Raw genomic sequence first — 24,020 nt, 5'->3', positions numbered from 1 at the left:
CACAAAAACTTATCTTGGAAATATTCTCATCTCTCGATCGCACGAAGGTTTTGCGTTGAAATGCGGCAGCAACCTAGTCAGCGTTTGAATTGAAAACCCTGAGCAAGAATAACATATTCAACATACATGAACAGCCGAGTTCTGCTTTTGAATGGCCGGTCAAAATCGCAATTCAGAACCAATATATTTATTGCGTACATCTCTCTTTGTGTTCTGTGCGACTGTCAGATCTGTTTCAAAAATTATGACGAGTTGCTGTTGTAAAAACGCACCCTTTGTTTGCTCCGTTGTTCCAGGGAATCTGGATTTATATCACGGCTCAAATTTACCATGTGACAGTCTAAGCTTCAAATGCATCTGTATAAGGTGTCAGAATAAGTCTTCGTAAAGGACGAAACGCTAATCCCCGGCATTGCGACATATTAAACTCGACTTAATTTGTTTTGCGAGGGTTGTAGGCCAGCCAAGTTGAACGAAAAGGCGGTCAACTGCTAGAAACCCTATATTAAAGTCAGATGATCGTTTTTTATATATATAGTGTAAAGGTTAAGGTTGTTGCTACCATGAATTAATGGTAAAATTGTCAAGAAATATGTAAAATATACTTTACTTTAACACTGATTCTTGTGGCAGCGTTGCTAAACGCTTGCGAAGGCGTTACTAATTTACAGACCACATTTTATCTTGCAGATTGGGGGTTAAAAATGCTCCAACCAAGTCAAAACTCAACATTTATTTCTCAATGCGAAGATTGTTGATGTAAAATATCAACCCGTTCGGAGAAACCATTAAATACTACCCCCAAAACAACCTTGCAGACTGTACCAAGTTGTTTGAATAAATTAATTTATATATTACTTTTTTTAACAAATTTATATGGAAGGTACAACTAAAAAAACAAAAATAAAAATTCAACGCTTTTGCAAAATATAATCTATACTTCTATACTTATATTATAAAGCTGAAGTGTTTGTTTAATTGAACGCGCTAACCTCAGAAACTACTGGTTCGAATTCAAAAAATCTTTTTGTGTTGGATAGTCCATTTATCGTGTCTACATATAGGCTATATAACATCGCGCTACGATCAATAGGAGCGAAGTAGCAACGAAAAATTCGGAAAAACGGGAAAATTATTCGTCCTTTGACAGCTTCCGTTGCTTACGCTGCTTATTATTAAACGGTTAAAGTTACGTAAAAATCATGTATGACGAAATTATTCCCCTCTAAAAGTTCTAAAGAAAAGTGCCCGACAGCATATGTCTATCTTTTAAGGTCGACTCAGTATAACCTTTTTTATGGTCATGAAATTTGTTCTACAATAATAATGCATCTATATAAATAAAAATGAATCGCCGACATGTATGTACCCGCATAACTTCAGAACGACTGCACCAAATTTGATGATTCTTTTTTTATGTGTTCCTTATTGTCAGGACAAGGTTTGTATATAAGAAAATTTACAATTTATCTCTATATATTCACTTTGGTGGTTTCGACAAAACCTCAAACTTTACCGTTATTCGAGGATTTAATTTGTTAAGTTTTGAATATTTTAAAATTCTCAAGACAAAATTTACAGATTTGATTGACTGTGAAAATAATTCTGTGTCGTTTTATGAAGTTCATTACAATGCCGAAAAGACGACAAGCTGACATAGGTCCACGAAGTCAATAATTTAATATTGTTTAAACAAATTGGTTTGTTTTTAATAATTTCGGGTTTGTAGGAAAACGAGTTTCGGTTTAATTATCGTATATTCATGCTCATCATATTTAAACATTATAAATGATATTAATTATGTCTAAAATTTATTTATTTATATCGTGAAAATGTATAGCTTTGATCAATCAATTTCAATCGTTTCGAAAATCTTCCCACAATTTAAACATTGTCGAGTAAACGAATCACCGAACTCAATAAATTAAAACTGAAATCGTACTTACCCTGTTTTCGGTTCTTTTCGGAAAAATATCTATTTTCGTTCGTGTTCACAGCACTAACACAACATATTTTCCGCAATATTTATTAATAATAAAGTAGAAATTCGCTAGAACGTCCCTCTTTTACGCCAAAACGACACGACGATCTTGCCGCCATCAAACAGAAATTAATACTGAACACAAAGCACCGCGAAAAGTGACCTTCGGACAGGTGGCTCAGGTGACAGTGACGTCATCGTACGTCACGATGAGATTGCAAAAATTATTTTTCATATTTTGGCCGGGAAAATGCACATTTTCGGGGATAATTTAACAATGTTTAAACAAATTGATTTGTTTTTAATAATTTCGGGCTTGTAGGACAACGAGTTTCGGTTTAATTATCATACATATTTATGCTTATCATATTTAACCTTCAAACTACCGGGTGGGAAAATTTACACATCGTTTCGGGTGGGGTCCGTTTGGACCCCATGGCCTTTTTTAGCCAAAATTAAAGAATTAATCAAAAATTTTTAACGAATCCAAATTATTTATTAATTTTAAACACAACCAAGTCAAAAAAATTACATAACAATATTAAATAAGCATTTTTCGTTACAGTTTTTTGTTCCAGCATTCCTGACATTCAACGTTACGAGTAGAATATTCTCGGCAAACAAATCTTTTGCAGGAAATGCAAAAATTTCTTGATTTCTGTCCCTGCTACTTATATAGACGAAGCAGCGTCCGCGGGATTGTACTGATATCGATTTTGATAACGTGCCATTGATAAAACAAAATTTAATTTTTTACAGTGATTACATTGTCACACTGACACCGATACTGACACTTGCAAGTCAGTATCAAAACTGCAACGCCGTCTATAAACTAGTAAAGAATAAAACAATGGTTTTTGTAAGACTAAATTCCCAGAATAAGACCTGCAGGTGCAATAAAATCTCCAAAATATAGACAAAAAAATGGCAACATAAAGAACCAGGTGGGGTCCATGCGGACCCCAAGAGACTATTTTTTTTTTTTTGTTACAAACTGTTACACCTATACAATTGATAATTTTTGTATGCATAGCAAAAGGCCTTAACCGAAGCTACTAAAAATACCACTATCGTTAAACCAGAAATAACGGGAAAAAATAGGAAAATGTAACAATGGGGTCCATTTGAACCCCACCCGGTAGTTTGAAGGTTAAACATTATAAGTGATATTAATTATGTTTAAAATTTATTAATTTATATCGTGAAAATGTATAGCTTTGATCAACCGACTTCAATCGTTTCGAAAATTTTCCCAAAATTTAAACATTGTCGAGTGAACGAATCACGGAATCCGATAAATTAAAACTGAAGTCGTACTTACCCTGTTTTCGGTCCTTTTCGGAAAAATATCCATCTTCCTTCGTGTTCACAGTACTAATGCAACACATTTTCACTAATATTTATTAATAATAAATTATAAATTCGTGAAAAGAGCCCTACTTTTAAGCCAAAACGGAGCTCTGATGTTGCTACCACTAAACCGAAATCAAAACTAAACACAGAGGACCGAAAAATGTGACCTTTTATCAGGTAGCTCACGTGACATTGACGTCATCGTACGTCACGATGAGATTGCAAAAATTATTTTTCATATTTTCGCTCAGAAATTGTACATTTTCGGGGTTAATTAGTATTTTTAGGCTCCAGTCTGCAAGTTTGTTGCGGGGTAACGATTTTTCCGAACGGGTTGAAATTTTGTATGAACAATCTTCGTATTGAGAAATAAGTAAATGTCGAGTTTTGACTTGATTGCAGCATTTTTAACCCCCAGTCTGCATGATAAACTGCGGTCTGCAAATTAGACAGCCCCCGCTTACGAAAGGTAAGTTTATACCAAAGTAAGTATTATCGAAATCACGGAAAGCCACAATCATCAGTTCCTAACTCATATATCTCTCTATAGACTTGTTGCGAGAACTGATGAATAATGCTTTGTAAAACAACCAAACAACATAAACACTAGCTATAAAATTCTGCATAGCAAACTTTCAGCATGATTTGATTTTTTGCTGCGCACAAAACATCTGAATAACTAGTGTTGAACAAACTTAGTGAATAATATCGAGAGTATTATCGGACCTCGGAACTTCCCCTACCCGTGTCACGTTTTGTAAAGCATCATTTGAACTTTATCAAATGACGTTGTTGACCCGATATAATTTGAGCAATTTCGGCTAGTTTAGGTGGAGGTCCTGTGTCTGAAAAGCGTTGTGCCATATTGAACGAAGGTGCGGTAATGGCTCGTAAATAAAGGGTGAAGGCACACTTAGGTTTACATTTAATAAGAAAGATAATCAGTTAGTGACCTGGAAGGAAGTCACTGCAAAGTGCCATTATTTCGTTTCTCCTCTCCTGCTGAAGAAATTACAGTTCGTTATAAAACACCCATCCAGAAGTTCTCGCCTTTGTAAAAGATTTTTCGGGCACATCTGTTTTACATGATACTGAAGCGTTAAAGAAAACTCCAAACGTGTATAATAAGTTGTCGCGGTATTATTTTAAAACAAGATGGCACTATTATCTAAATTGCTATTTTTTAACAGTACTAAAATACACGTAATCTCCGAAACTGCTGGACCGATTGTTGTCAAATTTTGTATGTATATTAGAAATATCATGTAGATGGTTAAATACTACCGTTAAATCATCCGCACCAACAATTTGATGACGTCATTTCATTGAATTGTATTTTAAAATAACTTTAATGATATATAAAAATATACTCCTATATTTGTAGTGTACGAACCCGCTTTCAGTTAATAACTCCAAGGTTCAATACGCATACATTACCAACGTTGGCCAGGAGTCCCCGTGGATTCAAATCAAACTAATTTCGACGTGACATTCTTTCGATGTATTAAGATAAATAAACACTCGAGAATGCTGGATATGTTTCCATGTACTTTAGGAGCGAGGGAACTTTCCACCAATTTTTTTAAGTTTATTTTAGCTGAAAATCAGTGCATCTACTCACGACATGATTAATCGTCTTCCCATTTTAAACAATTTTAAGTGGCTGGTAGCAACGGTCGTTTATTTTCCGGTAAGAAAAATCAATTAGAGATGTCTCAGGCCATTTCTTCTACAAAGACTAATGACGCAGCGAGCTCCCGATATTGTACATACCGACATTTTCAATTTTTCTCCAATTGTAACCCCTGAATCACCATTTGACTTATTACAATCGCCGTACCGGGATCGCCCTAATTTAATCAATTCTAAAGTGATTAAACGTGTACTGCGTTCTTTTTCAAAAGAGAAAAAATTCACTAAATTGATTATTTTACAATGAAATGTGATTTCCAATCGTAATTAATTTTGAAAACGTCAGTTCCTATTTTTAGATTACAGCGTTTTGCTTTTTTTACTTTGATGAAAATGGATTTTAGCGAGGTTTTTTGTGACTTGAATCGTTAATGTCACCCCTAATGCACGTCTGTGTTTGAGCATGTTGCTTGTAACATTCACGAGATTCGTATGAATGGACTGTGCTTAATATTTGAATGGCATCTTCTCTGTGGAGCTTTAAAGAGAGTGGATTTTAAAAAGCAATGTTTTGTAGCAAAAAATATACGGACAAAAACACTTTTCAATAATATACATATGTATAAAGCACATACAACTAATTCTTTTCTATATTCCACATTTACTAAAAGTGGATTAATAAGAAAACGTTGTTAATCCTGAGGTAATAATTGTTGAGTTTAACCTACGCCGATTTTATTCACCCGTTCAACGTAACAATATCAACAGATCATTATTTGTGGAATTTCAACAAAAACTTATACACGTAATTATCAAATAAATTTATCTTGTTGGACAAAAATATAAAATCTGCTTACTTCTTAATTAGTATCAATAACGTCGATTATGTTTTTTTGAGTGGTAGATCCTAGATGTACGTGGTTGTTTTTTATGTATGCTAGAAATGAAAATGTCAACGGTCAAACACCTCGAGATTAGATATGACCTTTTGCACAGTCTCGCATTTATCTCGACCGGTTTTTGTGTAAACTTCTGCAGCAAATTTTCTACATAATACTTGTCACCCTGTTCGTAATTAATCATTGAAAATGATTAAACCCTAATCCGTTATCCTTTAATTAAACTTGTAATTAAACAATATTCAAAAATGAACCGTGAATACAATCTTTATGAACGTTTTCACCCCTACGATAAATCTAGACTCGTTGCGTGCCACAGTCTCCTTATCGCGAGAACGTTCTATTTTCCTTAATGGAGATAATGATTTTTGATAGCTGTAACAAAATTCGAAATTAGTTTTATTGGAAAACTCTCAATCTGATAAATTAGAGATGAAGCTTAAAATTTTTGAGAAAATTTGTTTCATGTGTCTGCGCTCGAGAAGCAAAATTTATTTGAAGAGTGTATTTTTACATATCTGCTTGCTATTCTGCTTGTCAATTTCCCGACCTACTCAAAGGAGCAGACGTCTATTGTGATGGAAGCAATGACGAAGGTATTAGAAGGAATTCCTACACTATACTCTTCTTCACAAACTCCCATTGAACATGTTCGAGTGTTCGAGAGCATTTTGGTATCTGAAGCTGCAACCAAAAATACTTTCCTCGGGAAGGTTTTAACTTATCCGAAGGAAAATTTTACTGGGAAGTGTGATGATGTTATTTTTATTTTTACACTTTTGATTTAACAACTGCTATTAATAGTTTATCAGAATTTTTGCTATCTTTTTGGGCATATTAACAAACAACAGTTTGACCAAAATAACCCGGTTGAATGAAATAATCGTGTTGCCAACCACATTCACTTCAGTTACTTTTTAAAACTCATAAATATAAATAATATATACTGCCGCGACAAAATATGAGCTTACGGCGAATCCAAGTTTCACAAATTCGTGAAAAACACTGGCTAAATAATATCTGTTGATTTAAGTAAGAAATTATCTTCTTTTGTTTTTGTCTTCGTCTAATTAATTAGTACGTCGTCCCTAATATAGTATGCAAAAAGTGCTTAATTTTTGCTTAATTTGGCGTCGTTCTTCACCCGTCTAATTTCAAACTAAACTATTTAAAAGCTCGTGAGTACGAAATAATTAGAATCACGCTGTTGCGCGCCGTCTGGAGAAAAGTGATAGATTGCCTCAGTTCATTTTCCTTTTTAAACACGAATATCCGAATTCGTTGGCAGCGAATATCGAAAACGCACGGTTTAATTTTGAAAGTATGCATATACCGTTATTACCCAGTGCTGTATAGTTTCAATCAATATCGGATTATATTCCGTTTGAACTGCGTGCCATCAAATACGGTCCTGTTTATGAGCACTCAAACAGGCAAACAAAACCTGTTGCAGGCACGCCAACTTGCTCCTGAATATTTAGCAACACACGATACCGTCGTTTTGAACACCTGTGGCAACTTAGGTCAATTATGCATTCAAATCACATCGGCAGATTATGTTATCGTCAATAGATGGATTTGCTCTTCAATCTTTGATCAGCTATTGTCAGAATCGATTTTGTCATCCGGTCTAAAAATTTCTTTATCGATGTTTTCACAGAGCTGGAAAGAGTTTCAATTGACCTTTTGAACAAAGTCCAACAGTTATCTTTTCGCAGTTTATTGTTTATTTATTGTCATGGTTAAAAAGGTCAATGTGGGTCGGATGTAGAGCTGCACTTGATTAATACGATAAATCATACATTTTTTTGTCAGTTTTGTAAACTATTCTAATTTTGATTTTCGAAAATGATGTTCTCTGTTTTGTGTGTTTTTTTTATTTCTTGTCTTTGTTTCACTCAGTTTTATCGATTTTTTTTCTCTTGTTCACGGTTTGTTTTTGGTCTTATTTACTTTTCGCTCTCCTTTCTACCATATAAGTCTAGAGTAATTTACAAACCCACGAACTTAGAGTTAACGCAATATTTTTATGGCACCATATATTTTTATTTCCCACAGGAAAGCTAGGAATATTGTAAAATTTAGCGAACGAAATAATTTAATGTTTTATAGACTTTTCATAGCCCCAAATGAATGAAAAGTAGATCTCCCTTTTCCTTGTCTTCGTCTATTAACATTTTTTTTTAAGAAATAATCTTCATAACTACTGGATGCCTTTTCGTGAAATTTTAGATCATCTCAATATTATTATTATTATTACAATTTCACTCAGATAATTAGTAAATCACTAGTCCAAATTTAAGTTTAAAATATTATGAATCTGCACCTGTGATGTATCAATGCACTCATATTTTTTAAAATTGCTTATCGAATTTTCGTTTTAAAAAAATTAGGGAAAACATTCAGAGAAAATGTCTTATATTTTTACATTTCAAAATGTTTAATACTTATCCATCCATCACTGCTGGAAAAAACGAATATTGATTCCTTAGAAGTCGGCCGAATATAGTTTTGGTGTAAAATTTCTAACATGATATCTAGTCTGTATATCGATACCATGTGATCGGAAGAAAATCCTCTAGCGGGCCATGAAATTTCTTTTTAAAATAATGATATTCGCATTGCAGCTAGATCGTAACTGTCGAGCTGAACAAGAAACGTTGATGCGGCGAACACAATTATTTCCAAAATAAATTTCACGGCCTTCTAGAGAACTTTTTTTTCAATCATGTGACACTTAGAGAGAAAGATTTTTGATTTTAATTCAGTATTTGAATTATGTGATTTAAAAACTTTTTGCAAGGAAATATGGATTTTGTAATTATGGGATGGAGCCTAATTGCAAAGTCGATATTTCCTTATACAAATTTTCCATTTTAAACATATTTTAAGTTTCTTGTTGTGAAAAGAAGTCTACACATATTAAAACAAAAAGGCAAAATTTAAGCCCGCCCACCCGCCCTGTCTCAATTGTGATTATTTTTTTTTATTCGACGTGAACAAAGAGGGCGGAGCTTAACTGCACAATACTTATTTCTTTACAAGAAATTAAAAACATGAGTATCGTGTTGTTCAAGGAATTCTATGTACATTAAGAAAAAAAGTCAAAATATAAACCCCACCCACCCACCCCATCTCAATTGTGATGATTTTTTTTTTTAGAAACTTAAAACACATTTAAAATGGCAAATTTTTGTAAGTAAATATGGATTTTGCATATTAAATTTCGCTCCTTTGGCTCTCGACGATTAAAAAAAATCATCACAATTGAGATAGGGCGGGTGGGCGGGGCTTATATTTTCCCTTTTTTCTTAATATGCGTAGTCGTCTTTTCACAACAAGAAACTTAAAATGTTTAAAATGGTAAATTCTTGTAGACAAATATGGATCTTGCAATTAAGCCCCGCCTCTCGATCTTACACCGAATGAAAAATTCATCACAATTGAGATTTGAGATCGGGGTGGGTATGGGCGGGGCATAATCTTTGGTTTTATTTTTTTTAATGTACATAGTATTACTTTGAGCAACACGATGCTCAAAAGCATGTTTTTAATTTCTCGTAGAGAAAGAGAATTTTGCAGTTAAGCTCTGTCCCCTTGGCTCACGACGAATAAAAAAAATCATCACAATAGAGATAGGGTGGGTGGGCGGGCTTAAATTTTGCCTTTTTTTCTTAGTATGTGTAGACTTATTTCGACAACAAGAAACTTAAGACATGTCTAAAATGGTAAAATTTTGTAGTAATCAACTTAAATCCTCCACTTTTCTTATAAAACCTCTTTAAGTACGGCAAAAGTTACTATCAACGGCAACTTGGCAACGGAGTTTATAAATGACAATTTTCAGCTCTAAAAGCAACCTCAGCGGGAACAGCAACTGCAGCGGGCACTTCAACGTCAACAGAAAGTTTGTAAAGTTTATAAATCCCACTGCTAATGTCATCAAAAAAAGATGTTCATGGAATAGTTCCAAATCTGACAAAAATCTACGATGATTTTTCTGCAGAGGACATAATTTTGGAAATTTTTAGACTGAGGCGCCACTTGGAAGCCACCAGCACTTCTTCCCAAAAAGCGGTTCAGTGGACTACATTGGAGCTTTTCAGATTCATTGTAAAATTGGGCTATTCTGAGCCTGTTCCGAGTCTAGCGCTGTGAAAAGAGCTTTTCAAAATTAAAATTAAAATTGACAAAATCGTCCTAAGCGCGACTAAATAATCTTTCCATTTTATCAATTGAAAAAGAGAGGAAAGTAAATTTTGATAACATCATAGAATATTTAGTACTTGTTTTATTACCTGGGGGGGGGGTGTCACAGGATTATAGTTATTTTTCAAATACTATGACCGTTTAATCAAAAAGTCCATGTTGGATTCTTTTTTTTGCGAAAATTCATCACATAAAAATAATCCTCAAATTGACGTTTGACGTCAGTCCGAATTAGTATTTTAAGTATTTACCAAAGTTTAAAATAATCTATAAAGGTGTTTTAACTTCGCTTCCTGTTTAGGACTTCCTCAGTATATTGTCAAAGGTATCTCGGGGCAGTGTCCAAGAGAAGCTTCAGTGGGTTTTCGGCCTGTATGACTTGAATGGCGACGGTCTCATCACGAAGACTGAAATGGTCGACGTCGTTTCGAGCATTTACGAAATGTTGGGAAGGGCGACTCATCCAACTGTCAATGAAAGCTCAGCCAAAGAACACGTAGAAAAAATATTTCATGTAAGTAGAAAGTACGTCTGGGTGGATTTAAGCAAGTTTTTTTTTTAATTCCAGCTCATAGACACGAATAAAGATGGCGTTGTAACCATTGAAGAACTCGTGCAGTGGTGCTCTAGGGATGAACACGTTCTAAAATCATTAGAAACTTTGGACACTGTATTGTGATCGTATGTGCTGCTGTACTGGAATTTATGTCTGATTGAAATGGCAACTTCATACTACAGCATATTCTTCATTTCGACGATAAACCCCGAACCTGAAACAATTTCCCATTTATAAACGAGATACCTCCTGTATATAGAATAAGTGTTACAATTTTGGAATACTGTACCTATCTATCACATTTCATTATTTGTTACTGTAGATGTAAACTTTGCATAAACTTTATACGCCAAATTTTAATATTGTTGTGCTAAAATGTATTTTAATAGATAGTAACCTTGCACGGTACTGTATATAAAAATAAGAGAGCTAAGTGGCTAATTTTGGGGCCATTTATATTTAGTGGTTGTAGTGGGTAGAAGAGACATATTTTGTGCTAACATAAAATTTTCGATGTTTTTATCGTTACGTATAACATATTTTGGTGTCTCTACTATTATATTATAAGCGTCAGTATTAAAACTCTACTTCATATACTAGTTTGCTCATTTTTGTTGTCCTTCCGACGTTGTTTAGCCAATAACAATATCTTTGCACATACCTACAAACTGTTCTATTTTACTGCTATCGACCTCAAACAACACGACACACTTTTTTTAAGAAATTCAGTTTTAAGTTCATCTTTCAATTTCTAAATTCTGAAACTATTACATACGCATGTTATTCTTAAAAACGGGCTGAACCCAAAAACATTCGTCAATATTGTGAATATTTCATAAATTTTACAGAAACTTATTGTGATAGCATATTTATTATAAGTAGTTAAGTACATTAACTGTCACTTAATTATGATGTTACTAAGAACAATAAATATTAAATAAGTGTTGTAGTCCGTGTCATAAATAAAGTCGTATTTATTCCACTAATCGCTAGTCCAATCGAAAATCCTTACACATGCGTCATCTATCGACACACCTTCGTACTAAAAAAAACCCGCCCGAACTTACAAATTAGCTACCGTTATCATAAAAACAAACAACTGCAGTATTAATGAAAGATAAAACATTTATTATCTTATTTATCTAATCACATTTAGTCATGCCTTGTCTTGTAAGAACGGTGCTATGTAGAGGTGTATAGTGAACAAAATGCATCCGCACTTACATATCCTCCTATACTTTTTATTAATTTCAAAAACTTTGAATAAACAAATCGAAATTAAATGTCCGCAACATTGCAGTTGTGATATATTTGAAAATTTGAAACGTGCGACGTGTAGTCATCGGACTTTGGCGAACATTGAGTCAAATTTCCCAGAACAAACGGAAATTCTAGATCTGTCACATAATCAAATAAATCAGTTACCAAATGACGTATTTGTGGTAAGTCATTAAGAATATCATTATCATGAATTGTTTAATTAACGCAAAATCTCTTCTAGAAAGAAAAACTTACATCTTTGAAACTGTTGAATATATCTCATAATCAAGTAAATAAAATTGAAATATATTCATTTCGAGGACTCACTAATTTAAAAACGTTGGATTTATCATACAATGGCATACAATATATTCTTAAAAGCTGGTTTCTGAGCATGGTTTCTTTAGAAGAGCTGTATTTAAAACACAACAGTTTCAGCAAAATGGATTCAGGCGCAGTGTTCAATTCGAAGTCGCTAAAGGTAAGAAATACAACTACATTTTCTAATTTAGACAAACGACTTTAAACTTGACCGATAGAGATATAATGATAAGATCTAGTTCATGTACCAATTTTGTGCTGTATTTAAATCGACAGTTTAGTCTTGATAAAACTTAAATCCTTGCCGCAGATAAGTTAATTACGTTTTATTTTTAAACATTTCTCATCATATTGTAAGTATTTTTCTCCGTTCAATAACGCAATATTGACAAATATTAAACACGAAAAATCGATCACAAAAATGTTCACATTAAAGCTACAAATTGACGTGTACGTTTTAACGTCATAATAACGTCACCGTTATTTAATGAATTGAGTATAGTTGTGCAATATAACCTCTTTCTCACCGAGAAGATGATCTGGCGCCAAATTTGAATAAGACTACTTTTTTACGATATAATCAACAAAAATAACATTCTCACTTGTATTCTAGAAACTGGACTTGAGCGACTGTGGTATATCCTTTATTTCACCAGAAACGCTTTCCAAATTAGAAAATTTGGAACTTCTGGACCTATCTCGGAATTACCTTATACAATTAAAACTTGATACAATTAAATCCCTCTCTAATTTGAATACCTTGAATTTAAACAACACCCAGTTAAGATGTGACGGGCATTTTCAAGAACTGTCCAGTTTTTGTACAACCAAGGGGATAAGATTTATTCACCCGTGTGGAACAAGTAAAATTTTACCAAACGAGAAGTTCCAGCGCATGATGAATATGGCGCCACCGGTTGAAGAAAAAAATTCATGGATTTATGATGATGAACAAGACGTGAAAAATGATAATAAAACTGAAATAATCGAAACATGCAATAATACGCGTGTTGATAAGAGTCTGCTGCAGGAAATCGTTGACTTGTCACCGGTCTTATCAATTACAATTCCATTTATTTATGGAATTGCTGTTGGAGTTTTGATAGCATATATTTTGCATGTTTGTACGGATAAAAACAAAGAAAATTTGAACGAAAGCACGTACTTGAGTTTTGATGATGGCGACACGCATCTGCAGAGGAGGAACAGGCTCCATAGAATAAGTGCGAGGTTCAGTAGAAGTTTTAGCACAGAAGACAGACAGAATTTGCCGCTTCGTGAATGGAACATTTCCGAATCTACACCTGTTCTTTTTAGAAAAAATCAAGTGCGCTTGTAGTATTATTTTTGGGTCATGGCGTCATGATTCAAGTATTCTCTCTATATACGACTATACAGTATCTGTGAATTGTAATAAAACTCTGTGATATTCCTAAAAATACTTTTATTTATCACTGTTTGTACAAAGTGGAATGAATAAAATAAAATCGGAAATTATTTATAGTGTAAAATTACTATATTGCACTTATGAGTATGCAAAATATTTAAAATTTCGTTGGCACATAATTCATATAAAATTATTAAAATTAAGCCAAATTGGCTTCCGGTAAGAGTTCTCTAATATTCATATAGTCGGAGTCGGACGAAAAGAAATCTAACAGTTCTTTAAACGTAGGCCTGTTTTCCGCATCGTACTCCCAACACTTCATCATCACTTCGTAAATGCGATCGGGGCAAGCTTCGGGTTGTTTCAACCGATCTCCGTCTTCAATAACCTTGATAGCCTACAAAAAAAATAAAAACAATTTTCAAACACACCAAATAAAATACTTACGTCTGATCCTTTCATTTCTCCGTACGGAACGTCTCCAAAACTATACATTTCCCAAATGGTCACTCCAAAACTCCACACGTCGCTCTTATGAGAAAACTGACCATAATTATACGATTCAGGCGCATACCATTTTAAAGGCCACTTCCCACCTTGCATAGCCCTAGAATAAACGCTTTTTGCTTCACAAAATACACACACAAATTCTATAACTAACCTATAGTATTCGTGATCGGTTCCTAAAGCCCTGGATAAACCAAAATCGCTAATTTTTGCTTGGTGTTGAGACGCAAGCAGAATGTTTCTTGCCGCTAAATCCCTATGAATAAATCTTTGTTCTTCTAAGTAATTCATCCCTAATAAAGTAATGTCGAATTAATGGTGAACAAAGACCCGTAAAATACTTACAAATTCCAATCTTTGCATTAAAATAAGTAAAGATATTTGATTGAAAGTTTAAACAGAGTGAAAAAAACTTACCGCAAGCTATTTGGGCAGCCCAGATTTTGAATTCATAGTCAGGATTAATCCGATCTTTGTATAAAATAATATAATGTAACATGGACCCTAAAGCAACTAATTCTTGTACCATTAACAAAGGGCGTCCTACCGAAAGCCCGATTAATTTGACAACACAGTGGTGATTTAGTTTCATCATGACATGTGCTTCGCTCAGAAATGCTCCTCTATTTGTTTCGATTTGTTCATTTCTTAATGTTTTTATTGCAACATTTATAACCTCATTATTCCTTTTAGTGTAAGTACCTTTATAAACTGAACCAAATTCACCTTCTCCAATCACATTACCCAGATGTAATTGTTCTAAAGGTATATAGTCTTCTTCATTCTCGTTCGTCATGTAATTATTGTTATTTGAGAAATTTGTTGTAAACTGAATATTTTGAAACTGACTAGGATATTTTAGAGATTGAGATTCAGTAATATTCAAAATATCTTGTTGCGATTTAACCCCCCCACTTTTCTTTTTTTGTCTAGGAATAGTAGAAAACTGAAAACCGCTCGATTAAAAAAGCAAATTTAACCCAAAACCAACTCACTTCTGGCAAAGGTGGCTTAGGTTTAGGAGGTACTGGAGTTTGTAACATGGTAGGTAACCCATCCGGTATAAAGCTATAGTATTCGACTATATGTTCTAAAGATTCTAAGTAAGGTCCATTGTCAATAAATAAATAATCGTCCTAAAATAAAAACTTGCGTGTCACATGTTCGTTACGCGAGCAGAGCATAGAAAAATCAATAAAAACACTTACTTGCTTCCTAATGATGTAATTATAAAACAAATTTTCACTAATGAGTGTCAAAACAGGTTCTTTGTTGCGGTCGCTCCATCGGACCAAAAACGTCCCATCTTTCGTACTGAACTGTTTAATAATGGTCTCCGCTTCGCTGCGATCCAAAGTCCCATGGTACCACTGACTCTTATGAGTCCTGGGTGCTGGACATTGGTAATTTTCTAAAATTTCCGCACACTCGATAAACCCATTTTTCCTAGCAAGATGTGATGGCAGTCGGTTTTCCTGATCTCGGGGATTCACAGGAGCGTTTAAACTTAACAACTCTTTAACGACTTCTTTGTGACCGCGACTAGCAGATTCGTGTAAAGGAACAGCACCTGTCTCGGTATTCCTAGACTGTATATTAGCGTTCCCTACTTGGACGAGGAGTCTTACAGTACTGGCGTAATTATTTTGGCAAGCGTACTAAAATATTTTCGTGAGTTAGTACCTACAGGAATATGAAGAAGGTTGACCACCACGAAATTCTTGTGTACCACGTCATATTATTTAATATACGATATTGAATATGTGATTCACACGCCATTGGAAGTAGCGCAGACGCAGTTCAAAAATAAAGAGACCTAACCTCACTCATAAATTAAGTCAATGTCGAACTCGTCTAAATGTTCTACGTTGAGGCCACTACGACCCGTTTAACAAAATATTACCAGAAAAAAATTATAAATTTTCTTTTTATTATATTCAACCACAAATAGTTATTGCAATAATAATACGCTCTCTTATTTGTCAAGATATCTATTCATCAACCCGATTCGTGTGACGCACGTATCTACTATTATTTTCGGTTCAGTTTGCGACATCGCCGTCAAATCAGATAAGAGTTAGACAAAGCTATCACATATTAAATAATAAATATATTAATGCGTACTACGTTTTTCAAAATTTACGTTCGTGTCACACCCTGCTAGATGGTCAACCCCTCAGAACAAATTAATCTTACATGTAGAGGAGTGTAGCCAGCAGTATCTCGTAAATTTACGCTAGCTCCGTATTCTATGAGTTTTCGAAGGATGTCGTCTTTGCCGTTCATACTGGCTAAATGGACGGCAGTTTGTCCATTCTGATTTTTCGCTTCATGTCTATACCCAGTCTTTAATAATTCTGATACTATTGTGTAGTTCCCTTGACTTGTTGCTCGGTGGAGGAGATTTGTGCGCCCATGTCTGCGCGAGTTATCAGGGGGGGCATCGCCCTTGACCGGAACAGTTAAAGATAAACCCTCAGAGAGAACCCCCTTTGTGTTGACATAGTGTTCTATCAAACTTTCAAGGCCATGGATTTTTGTACTTTCATCTAATCCAACCGAACGTTTAACTCATGCTACATTAGGAAAAAATTTACTTACCAATAGAAAAAAATGCATCTTCGGTATGTCTACGGATTTGGAAATGACTTACATCGTTGTTATGACGTACTGATAATACAAAGTCTCCAGAAGATGAGTTGCTCTCACGAACTAGGAAACTTCCATCGGGTCGTCCGTCTACAAAATGTCGCCATTTGAATAATTACGAAGGGGAACAATTCTGACGACTTACCCTCGTTGAGTATGTTTTCAGCAGCTTCCCGAGATAATTTTCCATGATACCAAAAAATGTCTTCATCTTTGGACATTGTTTTGGGCATTAACCAAACTTTACATTCAAACTGGCACTTCGAGAAGAATTTATTTTAATAACATGTTAAAACACCACGCACGGGTTCATTTTGCAATAAATATTATTAACTATTACAAGGAAAATGTCAAATTAATTGATACAATCGCAAGATGTTAGACAGATTTGACGTACGACGTCGGCGATAGACATAACGCGCACGGTCCATACCGCGCATTATAAATATTATGTTTATCAAATTTTGTTCCGGCAGCTTGTTACTGTAACAGATAGATATGTCTCCGAGATACTTTATTACAATACTAGAAATTATTTCAACATGTTCTTTTTTGCCTCGTTTTTATACCCAAAATTTGCACCGGAAATTCTTTCTCCATAATAAAAATCAGAGGCGTAGCAAAACTTTTTTGAAACCTCAAAAAAGGCGCACTAGCTCTATGACACGTTGTTTACAACAGCGGCTAATTTTTCACGGTTTTTGATTTACCCGTAGATTTATCTATCTAAATCAATATTTTGTTGTTGTAAGTGAACGTCAAACTGACATGAAAAATTTTTCAATGATTGTTCTCGAACTTAAACTTGACAACTTATATTGAGTTAGTGCGCAATTATGGAGCACCTGTATATTTTATTAAACAAGTACTGCCGTGGAATTTATTAAATTGAACGGAATCAACTGCAAAATTGGGAAAAATTTATTTTAATGAGAAACAATGTCTGGCAGTGGTTGTTCTATTAGTTTAATAACATAAAATGGTTTAATTTCTGGTTGTATGTCGTAAATAAATTAATAATAATATAATTACGGTATTATGTTGTTGTAAAATTTCACTTTTATAATTTTATGAATCTCTTTACTGTTTTATCTTATCAAATACTAGCCCCGCCCGCCCACCCACCTTCTATTTTCTTAGCGGGTATGTCATTTGCCAAAATCAGTCTTATCTTGGCAAGTACTAGTCCACCCACCCTCCCCCACTCTTCTCATTCTAACGACTAATTTTATTTCTGTTCAGTATAAGATCATTTATTTCATTTAGATCGGATAAAATCAATCACTGAAAAAGAGACAGGGTGGGTGGGCGGGGCTAATTATCTTCTTTTGTCGAGTGGAAGTGGAAGCTAATAATAGAATATAGGATGTGAAAAAAATACAAAAAAAAATTGGAAACAAAAATGAATAATAATTTTCTTTTTTTATCTACAAAATTCTTATAGCGAGCTATTTTGAACGAACTGTAAAAATTGAAATTTTTGAATTCGCGATTTTGGAAAAATGATACTAATTTTCGAAGGAACGAAACCGAAAATGACTTTGGTTGAAAAATGATCGAAAATGTCAAAAGTGCCAAAATCAGTCTTATCTTGTCAAATACTAGCCCCGCCCACCCACCCTCTGTTTTCTTGGAAGGTATGTCATTTGCCAAAATCAGTCTTATCTTAGCAAGTACTAGCACCGACCACCCACCTTCTTCTCATTCTAACGACTAATTTTATTTGTTCAGTTATAAGATCATTCATTTCATTCAAATCGAACAAAATCAATCAATGAAAAAGAGACTGGGTGGTGGGTGGGGCTAATTATGTTCCTTTGTCGAGTGGAAGTGGAAGCTAATAATAGAATCTAGGATGTGAAGAAAATAAAAAAAATTGGAAACAAAAATGAACAATAATTTTCTTTTTTATCTACAAAATTTTTATGGCGAGCTATTTTGAACGAACTGTAAAAATTGCAATATTTGAATTCGCGATTTTGGAAAAATGATACTAATTTTCGAAGGAACGAAACCCAAAATGACTTTGATTGAAAAATTATCGAAAATGTAAAAAGTGCCAAAATCAGTCTTATCTTGTCAAATACTAGCCCCGCCCACCCACCCTCTGTTTTCTTGGAAGGTATGTCATTTGCCAAAATCAGTCTTATCTTAGCAAATATTAGCCCCACCCGCCCCCCCTTCTTCTCATTCTAACGACTAATTTTATTTCTGTTCAGTATAAGATCATTCATTTCATTCAGACCGAATAAAATCAATCAATGAAAAAGAGACTGGGTGGGTGGGCGGGGCTAATTATCTTCTTTTGTCGAGTGGAATTAGAAGCTAATAATAGAATCTAGGATGTGAAAAAAATACAAAAAAAGTGAAACAAAAATGAATCATAATTTTCTTTTTTTAAATACAAAATTTTTTTAGCGAGCTATTTTGAAGAAACTGTAAAAATTTCAATATTTCAATTAGCGATTGTGGGAAAATGGTACGAGTTTTCGAAGGAACGAAACCGAAAATGACTTTGGTTGAAAAATGATCGAAAATGTCAAAAGTGCCAAAATCAGTCTTATCTTGTCAAATACTAGCCCCGCCCACCCACCCTCTGTTTTCTTGGAAGGTATGTCATTTGCCAAAATCAGTCTTATCTTAGCAAGTACTAGCACCGACCACCCACCTTCTTCTCATTCTAACGACTAATTTTATTTGTTCAGTTATAAGATCATTCATTTCATTCAGATCGAATAAAATCAATCAATGAAAAAGAGATTGGGTGGGTGGGTGGGGCTAATTATGTTCCTTTGTCGAGTGGGAGTGGAAGCTAATAATAGAATCTAGGATGCGAAAAAAGTAAAACAAAAATTTGTGAAACAAAAATTAATAATAATTCTCTTTTTTTATTTACAAAATCTTTTTAGCGAACTATTTTGAAGAAACTGTAAAATTTGCAATATTCAATTAGCGATTGTAGAAAAATGGTAAGAATTTTCGAAGAAACGAAGCCGAAAATGACTTCGAGTTGAAAAATGGTCGAAAATGTCAAAAGTGCCAAAATCAGTTTTATCTTATCAAATACTAGCCCTTCCCACCCACCCTCTGTTTTCTTGGAAGGTAAATATGTCATTTGCCAAAATCAGTCTTATCTTACCAATTACTAGCACCACCCACCTCCTTCAGATCGAATACAATCAATCAATGAAAAAGAGACCGGGTGGGTGGGTGGGGCTAATTATGTTCCTTTGTCAAGTGGGAGTGGAAGCTAATAAAAGAATCTAGGACGCGAAAAAAATTTTGTGAAACAAAAATTAATAATAATTTTCTTTTTTCATCTACAAAATTTTTTTAACCGAGCTATTTTGAAGAAACTGTAAAAATTGCAATATTTCAATTAGCGACTGTGGAAAAATGGTACGAAGAAACGAAGGCGAAAATGACTTCGAGTTGAAAAATGGACAAAAATGTCAAAAGTGCCAAAATCACTTTTATCTTACTAAATACTAGTAGGCGCCCAATGCTCCAATTAACCACCCGGATAGTTAAAAAAAAAACTACTTAAATAATACAGGCTTCGTTGATAAACCTGTCATAAAATGAACAGATGAATAATATTAGTAATATATAATAGTAAATAGTTAAAAAATTCCATCAGGTACAGTTTAAACAAAACTCTAAACGAAAAGTTTCATCTAATTTGTATAAAAATAGACGAAGTGAATTTAAATTTGTTCTAACAAACGAAAATATTTCGATCTCCAATACTGTGTGGAAATTTAAATTCATTCTAAAATAAATCTGATAAAAATTTGTGTGCGGATAATTATAGTGCTTTGATTAAAGGAAACGTCAGCTTATGAAAATAAACGAGGTCTAAATTTAGAACTTGTAACATCTGCCATGTACGCATGTACGCCACTGGTTGCTGACTCGAAAGCGTAGTTGTTGTCAAATTGTAAAAAAAATGTGGGGGGGTGGGGTTAAGTAGGAAACAGTAATTTTGTAAAACAAGACAAATACAAATTAAATTAGAATTAATTAGTGCCGATACAACCACCCGAATGGTGATTATGTGTTGTTGTAAATAAAATTATGGTGGATGGTGTCTGTGGTGGCGTCAGGGACGTCTTTCAACCTCTTTGTGGTGATTAATTTGGATTAAAAACCTGTTGAATAATCATCAGTAAGTAAATTCTAACGTTGGAATAAATAAACGAACTACTTTTAATATGTAGGTTGAGTTTATTGACCTTTATTAAACAGTGGACAAGTTTGCAAAAAACCGTGAAAATTACCATAGTCAACATTCTATTTTTAACCCCTGCAGAAAGCACGGTCACAGCAAGATCACGAACGATTTATTGAAACTGCCGATAAGAGGACCTCAAGCGATGATAAATTCGAAGTGATTTTACGTAATTAAAAGTGCTAATCACATGGTAACGAGAGAAAATTAATCTGGGTTTGTTTTTCTTTGTGTCGATAAGCCTGACCCCTGTGAGGATAAGTGACCCCACAATGCCACTTTATATAAAACGGTAAAGTCGCCTGTGTCTGTACTTCAGTAAAGTGCTGTGCTTCAACGAGACCCGTTCAACATAACCTCACATTAATTTTTTTTTAATATACACTCTTGCTTGCCAGTGCAGAACTTCTTTCTCCACAAGTGTGCCGATTCATTTCCTTTTTAAAGTCTAAGTGTTTTTGTTTTTTCATCCTGGCAGCAAAGAGAGGAATGCTGAGTACTACTAGAGATTGTCTTGGTCTTCGAGTCCGTCTCAACTCCCTGCACCAGACGTGGAAGTGGTTGCACCAGACCATCACCCTCCACGAGTACCTCATCGCGCTAACAGCGTCGCATAAAAACGCTTGTATGTGAATACCTTAAGGACATAGGGCACAACACTTAAAATAATTGTGTTCAAAATGGCACTAGTGCAACAAAGCTTCAAAATGAGTGCTTTCCTCGCTCGTTTCAGCCGGGCCTACTCGACACCAGTCGAAAAAGACATTAAAAAATCAGTATTCATCTCGCAATCCAAAGACATTTACACCAATTTAGCCCTCGAGGACTGGCTCTACCGCAACTTCGACTTCACAAACCACCACGTTCTCATGCTGTGGCAGAACGAACCGTGCGTCGTTATCGGCAGGCACCAGAACCCCTGGCTCGAAGCCAACGTCTCCGAACTGAACAACATCTCGGAAAAGGGGGTGAAATTGGCGAGACGCAACAGCGGCGGAGGTACAGTTTATCACGACTTGGGAAATCTCAACATGACTTTCTTCACTGGGAGAGAACAGTACAACAGAAAGTATAACCTGGAGATCGTCACCAGAGCGCTGTTCAGGGAGTATGGACTCAAGCTGGAGATATCGCCCAGACAAGACCTCACGCTGCGCAATTGCAAAGTATCCTTTGTCGTGACCAATGATAAGCTCTGCATTGAACTGGTTTACTTGATAATACTTATCTAATTTCAGAAAGTTAAGTTTAATGAGGGCCACATTTACAATAACTATTCTGTGCAAATGAAGCCCACATATAACTCGACCTTGCTATTTTGCGACTTTTTTTTTTTCCTTCAATAGCGGACATTTTTAATACCTCCACATTTTTTCCTTGACCTAACTGGACTCTGTTCCCAAACCTGAAGTTATAACAATCGCGTAAACTGTGTTAGTTTGTTTCGCCTTTGAAGTCATAAAACTAACAAAATTATACAAGAAAGATCAGCAGCATAAATTTAAAAGAGGAGCAGTCGTAAAATGGAACCTTGAAACGCAATTTGTCCAAATGTATATATTTAACATAGTCGCTACATAGCACCCAGTTGAATAAAAAACTATTGATTTATCGTTCTAAAAGTCTTCAAATATTTCCTCAACAAACCAGGTATCTGGAACGGCCGCTAAATTAGGCAGACCCAGCGCCTACCACCACTGCACCCTTCTGGTCAACTGCAACAAAGTTAACCTCAGTCAGGCCCTCCAAAAACTGGACGCTGGCATCCAAACAAACGCGACTAAATCCATCAAATCAAAAATAATTAACTTGTGTGAAGAAAACCCCAAACTCGACGTACCTTCGCTGTATCGAGTCGTTGGTTGGGAGTATTTACGCACCCAGGCCTTATCTGTCAAAGACGGTGGCTTGGAACTTGCCAACAAACAAAAAGGGTTTCAGATGATCAACCCCACAGAGCAATGGTTTCCCGGTTAGTATCTAATTGCATGAGTGCGAGAGAGATAGCAAGTGCGCGTTTTAGGAACGTGATTCAAATGACCCTTGATAATTTTATCAACAATCGTTTTAACCTTCTGGGTTTAAGAATGATGCTAAATTGAGTTTGTTTATTTGTAGGTATCAATGCACTTAGAGATACCTTTCAAGGCTGGGAATGGCGTTACGGCCGAACACCAAAATTCACAATAACACGGTCGTTTACGGTTCCGGATAATTTGCTCAATACTGACGTTCCAGACGATTTGAGAGTAACCATGGTGGTTGAAAATGGCAAAATCAGCGACGTGAATTTGTTCCTTCCGCCAGGTTTAGCAGCAAATGGTTTCAGTGGTAATGTAAATGTTATAACGAGTCTCATTGGCCACAAATTTTCTGAGGAGGCTCTAGATAATTTAGAGTGGTCTGTTGGGACTTTGATTAGCGATAAAGATAAATTTGTTACAGACTGTGTGCGACAAGTCATGCAATCTGTATAATATGAGGTTGGACAGAAAGACAAATGATTTGTGTTTCTGTCCATGTTCTGTTTCTAAACGTACTATCACGGTACCAGTTTCCTCTTGCTAGTGCCATTTATTGTTTAGTTAGTATTTCGGTTAAATTATCATCACATTATTTTAACTGTTAGATAATTGTGTTATTTTTTGATGTGTTATTATCTTTAGATTAAGTTGAAAACCGTTCTGAACGGTCAACAAGAATTAATCATATCATTTATAACTTACATTATTATTAATTGACTATGTTTCATAACTTACTGGATCTGATTTTTGTAAATATTTTTTTAGTCTAATTGAGTAGGCGGTATTCATTTTTTAATTAGTTAATGTTTCTAATAGTGCTTTAACTCGCTTCTGCAATTTTGTGTTTAAGGTGTTGTGCCTTTTAGGTTAGGTGTTACTAATTGTTATTAGTAAGTTATAATAAGAATTTTTACAATAAATCAAGTATTTTTAAACTATTCCGAGTTTATTATCAGTACCTACCACAACTACAAAACGCTATGACATTTTATAACACTTTAATTTTACTAG

The 24,020-nt window shown here is 34.7% G+C and overlaps 4 protein-coding genes and 1 long non-coding RNA gene across 7 annotated transcripts in view; 4 read left to right on the top strand and 1 right to left on the bottom strand.

Annotated features, from left to right (window-relative positions):
* LOC135141407 (Kv channel-interacting protein 4-like) overlaps nt 1–11,226 on the top strand; it is a 102,801-nt gene extending 91,575 nt beyond the window's left edge. For all 3 annotated transcript variants that reach the window (XM_064072476.1, XM_064072477.1, XM_064072478.1), the window contains 2 exons: nt 10,376–10,588; nt 10,643–11,226. In XM_064072476.1, the coding sequence (XP_063928546.1) occupies nt 10,376–10,588; nt 10,643–10,753 (324 nt within the window). In that variant the 3' untranslated portion in view covers nt 10,754–11,226. The remainder of the gene's footprint in view (nt 1–10,375; nt 10,589–10,642) is intronic.
* Nucleotides 11,227–11,796: 570 nt separating this feature from the next.
* LOC135141339 (amphoterin-induced protein 1-like) lies at nt 11,797–13,650 on the top strand. Its single transcript, XM_064072350.1, has 3 exons — nt 11,797–12,072; nt 12,132–12,371; nt 12,825–13,650. The coding sequence occupies exons 1-3, from the start codon at nt 11,839–11,841 to the stop codon at nt 13,548–13,550; spliced, it is 1,200 nt and encodes a 399-aa protein (XP_063928420.1). The 5' UTR covers nt 11,797–11,838; the 3' UTR covers nt 13,551–13,650.
* Nucleotides 13,639–17,158, bottom strand: LOC135141338 (tyrosine-protein kinase Shark). The gene is made up of 9 exons (XM_064072348.1): nt 16,900–17,158; nt 16,707–16,844; nt 16,302–16,654; nt 15,314–15,763; nt 15,101–15,241; nt 14,523–15,051; nt 14,260–14,398; nt 14,046–14,205; nt 13,639–13,995 (listed from the first exon to the last, which is right to left on the bottom strand). The coding sequence occupies exons 1-9, from the start codon at nt 16,985–16,987 to the stop codon at nt 13,798–13,800; spliced, it is 2,196 nt and encodes a 731-aa protein (XP_063928418.1). The 5' UTR covers nt 16,988–17,158; the 3' UTR covers nt 13,639–13,797.
* A 3,484-nt stretch (nt 17,159–20,642) lies between these two features.
* LOC135141377 (uncharacterized) lies at nt 20,643–21,382 on the top strand. Its single transcript, XR_010282378.1, has 2 exons — nt 20,643–20,922; nt 20,975–21,382. It is a non-coding gene; the product is annotated as an uncharacterized LOC135141377 (long non-coding RNA).
* Nucleotides 21,383–21,575: 193 nt separating this feature from the next.
* LOC135141376 (lipoyl amidotransferase LIPT1, mitochondrial-like) lies at nt 21,576–23,947 on the top strand. The gene is made up of 3 exons (XM_064072433.1): nt 21,576–22,151; nt 22,636–22,957; nt 23,104–23,947. Exons 1-3 carry the CDS (start codon nt 21,666–21,668, stop codon nt 23,460–23,462), a joined length of 1,167 nt encoding a protein of 388 aa, XP_063928503.1. The 5' UTR covers nt 21,576–21,665; the 3' UTR covers nt 23,463–23,947.
* The last annotated feature ends 73 nt before the right edge of the window (nt 23,948–24,020 follow it).

The sequence above is a fragment of the Zophobas morio genome, unplaced genomic scaffold, assembly GCF_036711695.1.
Source record: "Zophobas morio isolate AGI-343-1 ecotype UQ-CSIRO unplaced genomic scaffold, CSIRO_AGI_Zmor_V1 ptg000044l, whole genome shotgun sequence".
In the NCBI taxonomy this organism is placed as follows: domain Eukaryota; kingdom Metazoa; phylum Arthropoda; class Insecta; order Coleoptera; family Tenebrionidae; genus Zophobas; species Zophobas morio.
Note: the sequence above shows the minus strand (reverse complement) of the source record. Positions and strands in the feature narration are given on the sequence as shown.

Bases quoted from the DNA above. Each gene is read 5' to 3' on its own strand.
- LOC135141339 (XM_064072350.1), top strand. From the start codon at position 11,839: ATGCATCCGCACTTACATATCCTCCTATACTTTTTATTAATTTCAAAA. The intron at 12,073-12,131 runs GTAAGTCATTAA...AATCTCTTCTAG, and splicing joins TACCAAATGACGTATTTGTG to AAAGAAAAACTTACATCTTT. The intron at 12,372-12,824 runs GTAAGAAATACA...CTTGTATTCTAG, and splicing joins TCAATTCGAAGTCGCTAAAG to AAACTGGACTTGAGCGACTG.
- LOC135141338 (XM_064072348.1), bottom strand. From the start codon at position 16,987: ATGCCCAAAACAATGTCCAAAGATGAAGACATTTTTTGGTATCATGGA. The intron at 16,845-16,899 runs GTAAGTCGTCAG...GACATTTTGTAG, and splicing joins TGAAAACATACTCAACGAGG to ACGGACGACCCGATGGAAGT. The intron at 15,052-15,100 runs GTGAGTTGGTTT...AGCGGTTTTCAG, and splicing joins CTAAGCCACCTTTGCCAGAA to TTTTCTACTATTCCTAGACA.
- LOC135141376 (XM_064072433.1), top strand. From the start codon at position 21,666: ATGGCACTAGTGCAACAAAGCTTCAAAATGAGTGCTTTCCTCGCTCGT. The intron at 22,152-22,635 runs GTATCCTTTGTC...TCAACAAACCAG, and splicing joins TCACGCTGCGCAATTGCAAA to GTATCTGGAACGGCCGCTAA. The intron at 22,958-23,103 runs GTTAGTATCTAA...GTTTATTTGTAG, and splicing joins CACAGAGCAATGGTTTCCCG to GTATCAATGCACTTAGAGAT.